Here is a 4,688-nt window from a genome sequence, read left to right on the forward strand (position 1 = left end):
ATGCCCACTGCAGCCACGGCGCCCCCTGCCAACTGGGAGGACCCAATGCAGGAAGATAAACCACAGATCATCAAGTCAAAGTCAAAGAGTTTATTGTCACAAACACCAAATTGCTTCAGTGCAGTGAAATTCTTAGGACTTGGCCAGCAACATCTACGCAGTGAGTAGACAGTAAACAGTAGATACAGATAACAAAGTAACATAGTAACATATACCAAAAATAACATTTAACTCTATAACACTATAACATGTAACATTAACAAGTAACAACAACACAAGAAGAGCTAGCAGCAGTTTAAAGTGTGAAGAAGTGAGGAATATTAAATTAAGTTAAAAATTAAAAATTGTGCAAATATATGTCGGAAGTGTGGTTGTATGAATCAAGACCAGGTTCAGATGCAGTGAAGAAAGCCAGAGCACTGATGGGATGGCTAGACGGTATTCTAACGCTGACATTGTATTCAATTTGCATTTCAAGTTTCCAGGCAACCCACTGATTTAGTTGTGTTGCTTGTGTCTGTTCCTTGTGTCAAATTAAAAGTCTTTTCATGTTAGTTTGGAGCTTCAGATTTCCAGAGGAATATTAAGAGAGATTAGTGAAATCAGCACAACCCCAAACTTCTTGGAGGCAGATAACACACCACGCGGTGATGTCAGACCACCACTCATCAGATCACACACCACGCGGTCAGACTACCACTCATCAGATCACACACAACACGGTGATGTCAGACCACCACTCATCAGATCACACACCACGCTGTGATGTCACACTACCACTCATCAGATCACACACACCACGCGGTGATGTCAGACTACCACTCATCAGATCACACCCAACACGGTGATGTCAGACCACCACTCATCAGATCACACACAACGCGGTGATATCACACTACCACTCATCAGATCACACACCACTCATCTGATGTCAGACCACCACTCATCAGATCACACACAACGCGGTGATTTCAGACCATCACTCATCAGATCACACACAACACGGTGATGTCACACTACCACTCATCAGATCACACACCACGCGGTGATGTCAGACTACCACTCATCAGATCAAACACAACGCGGTGATGTCAGACCACCACTCATCAGATCACACACACCACGCGGTGATGTCAGAATACCACTCATCAGATCACACACCACATGGTGATGTCAGACCACCACTCATCAGATCACACACACCACGCGGTGATGTCAGACTCATACGTCCCTCTTCAGCACGACTTCATCAAGATCGGTGTGAAGCGGCTGTTGATGTTCTGCTGCCGTCTGGTTTCTGTGACATTAACTGTAGTGAATGTTTCTTCATGAACTTAAATGCACCTACACACACTCTGCTTCATGTGCTATGGATTTACACTGTGGCACACACACCACACACACTCCCTCACACACATCACAAACACTCCCTAACACACACCCCACTCACACACACACACACACACACACACACACACACACACACACACACTCCCTCACACACACCACACACACTCTGCTTCATGTGCTATGGATTTACACTGTGGCACAACATCAAAGTGTGTACTCTTCCTCATCTTCCTCATCCTCCTCATCCTCCCAGAGCTGCATGGCCTGCTCTCTCATTTAGACCAACACACACTCCCTCACACACACCACACACACTCCCTCACACACACCACACACACCACACACACCCCACTCACTCCACCACACACACTCCCTCACACACACCACACACACTCCCTTACACACACCACACACACTCCCTCACACACACTCCCTCACACACACCACACACACCCCACTCACACACACAACACACACTCCACCACACACACTCCCTCACACACACCACAAACACTCCCTCACACACACCACACACACTCCCTCACACACACCACACACTCCCTTACACACACCACACACACTCCCTCACACACACAACACACACTCCACCACATACACTCCCTCACACACACCACACACACACACACCCCACTCACACACACCCCACTCACACACACACAACACACTCCCTCACACACACCACACACACATGGCCTGCTATATCACTTAGACCAGCACCACCTGGACAGCCTGTGCACTCGTCGCTAACACATGCGATTCTGTGCCATTTGTACTGAAACAATACACCATTGTACCTTAAGGACAATTTTAGACACATGCTTACACGTGCTCTCTCTCTCTCTCTTTCACTCACACACACTCACACACACTCTCTCTCTCTCACACACACACACACACACACACACACAAACACTCACTCACTCACCCAGAAGATGAGGTTGAATGTGAAGAGCAGGTATTTCAGACAGATAGTCCCACAAGTGTTTGTCTTCTCTTCTGTCCCCATGCTGAGGTAGAGACAAGATGATTAGATACATCATCACCTCCACGCCTATCTCTAGAGCTGGGCAACCCTACGTTTGTATCATGCTGTGGGTATGTTCATATTTATTCGTTTATTTGGTCGAAACAAGAATCATTCAGTTCTGCATTCTCTTTCACGTCTAAATGTCAAATATCTTAAGGACAACAACTTTGCTTTGGAATTGCGCCTGAAAAGCTGTGAGACTGCAAGAACGTACATGCAACCAGTTTGGAGAAAGAAACAGTCTCGGTGTGTGTTTGTGTGTGTTTGTGTGTGTCGTGCGACATTAAACAAGCCACAGGCTCAAGGGGTGGCATCGTTCTCTTTCTCACGCTCTGCGTCACATAACCCGAGCTGTCGCGTCCTGCACGCTCCCCCGCCCCCGCCGGTGTAACGGGATATGGGGGTCATGCCGAGTGAGACTGAAAAATAACTTTACAACCGTGACCTCACCTTTAATTCTGTCCCTGTGTGTAAACTCATCTTTCTCCGCAACTGCACTCTTTCCCATGCAACCCCCATGCCTGCACATGAAGACACTGCAACTGTCTCCGGTAGGCTACACCGCGGAAGCCACCTTTCATGACATAGGTCAGCCCGGTGGTTTTAACCATTGAGCGTATATAGAGTCATATACAGTCATTGCATTTAACCAGAAACAGGAAAGAATTATTATTATTTTTTTTTTTTCAGTTTTGTCTCTTAGGCTTACTTGTTTGTAATGTCTACTGACTACTAGTAGGCCTACTTGTTTGTAATGTCTACTGACTACCCACACCTCTGAAGCGCCAGCCAGCTCTCGCGCGGGGAAACACTGAGTGAGTGGGAGTCTGACCTTCGGGAGCGCGTGCGGCGTTCAGCGGATATGCTGTCGAGCTCCAAGGACAGTGGCGTAAAATGAAACTATTTGGCTATTTCTTTTCTAATTCTAATTTTAAACTGATATGATTTGTCATGTGTGTGTAAAACGATGGAGTGCCGGCCTAACGCGGATCAGATGAAGGCCTAAGAGAACATACTTTTAAACTGTTTAATACTGTTTACTGTTTAAAACCCTATACTCCATAACTGACATCCTTTTTCTGGATTCTGGGGGGGGGGGGGGGGGGGGGGGGACACTGTTGGCCACAACCACCAAATATTAGTAATTGAAGCCAGGTAACCTGACAACACTGTTGTTTTTAAAGGTTTACCATAGAAACGGTAGAAACTTTAAAAGGGTCTTTGAAAGTGTGCTTTGTGTGATGTGTTTTTTAATGTCTTCTTTGAGCCCAGCAGTGAGAGTGTTGCCGAGAGGAAGGGTGACTGCCTTGAACTGGCTGCCAGATTTGTTTCACAATAACACTTTTCTAGTTTGCCTCCTCTCGCAACCACGCCGTGTCAAGAATCTGCGTAATCCAGCCCTGTAATTCATTGCAGATAGTGGATCTGCCTCTCCAAATCAAGCATATTAACTCATGCTTTCATGTCACGGAAATATGTCAGCCTCTAAACATCAAACCAAACGGAAAGTTTTGTGTCATGTAAGAGAGTGTAAGATTAAATGGGTTTATGGGCTACTGTTATTGGTTTCCGCTTGTTTCAGTAGCAACAAGATATTCTGACAAGCTATTCTTTATTATAATTTCCTAAAACTTCAAGTGTTAAATGCAATGATCAAATGTTAAGAACAGCCTAATGCGCAAACATAGGCGCTCGCCCAGTATCCAGTTTAAGGGAAACCGTTATGAAAAGTAAAACCGTTACCTTGGTCCAAAGTTCTTCTATCCTGACAGTCCAGAAAGGCTTTTCAGCGAGCGTGTCCGTTAGTCCGTTAGTCCGTGTTTGTTGGGGGAAGTAGCTACCCTACGCTGTGGCGCAGCCCAGCCCCGGAGCGCGAGTCTGTCTCTTCCCCCCGTGGGAGGGTTGGTCGTCCCCGCGCTTAAAAAAAAGCGCATTTCTGCAGCAGGCTGCGGGGTAATGCTGTTGTTGACCTGTAGGCTCCTGCACCGGTTCACTTAAGCGGAGAGGGGCATGGGAATGATATGGCAGCTTGTGAAGACCGTCATACGTTTGCACATGATTCTTACATTTTTGTTGATCACATATAGGACATTGATTGGCCAAAAAGGGTTTTATGAGGGTTTTATTTAAAAAATCATTGCATGCCAAACGTAGACCTAGGGTGAAGTCGGGTGAATCGGGCCATAGGGTAAACTGGGCCATATCAGTTGAAGTGACATAGTTCTTCAAGATTAAACAGCGAATCGCTGCTCATTTATTTAAACTTCACAACACTTCTTGACATGTATCA

At 46.1% G+C, this 4,688-nt stretch overlaps 1 protein-coding gene across 3 annotated transcripts in view; it reads right to left on the reverse strand.

Annotated features, from left to right (window-relative positions):
* The window catches only part of cd151 (CD151 molecule), a 20,133-nt gene extending 15,816 nt beyond the window's left edge, over positions 1-4,317 (reverse strand). The window contains exons 1-3 of one of the 3 annotated variants that reach the window (XM_042703803.1): positions 4,142-4,317; positions 2,297-2,378; positions 1-32 (exon numbers count right to left, since the gene is read on the reverse strand). The exon at positions 1-32 is cut by the window's left edge and continues 160 nt beyond it. In XM_042703803.1, the coding sequence (XP_042559737.1) occupies positions 1-32; positions 2,297-2,377 (113 nt within the window). In that variant the 5' untranslated portion in view covers position 2,378; positions 4,142-4,317. The remainder of the gene's footprint in view (positions 33-2,296; positions 2,379-4,141) is intronic. The other 2 variants (XM_012832096.3, XM_012832097.3) reach the window with 2 other exon arrangements.
* Between the last annotated feature and the right edge of the window lie 371 nt (positions 4,318-4,688).

The sequence above is a fragment of the Clupea harengus genome, chromosome 3 (assembly GCF_900700415.2).
Source record: "Clupea harengus chromosome 3, Ch_v2.0.2, whole genome shotgun sequence".
NCBI lineage: Eukaryota > Metazoa > Chordata > Actinopteri > Clupeiformes > Clupeidae > Clupea > Clupea harengus.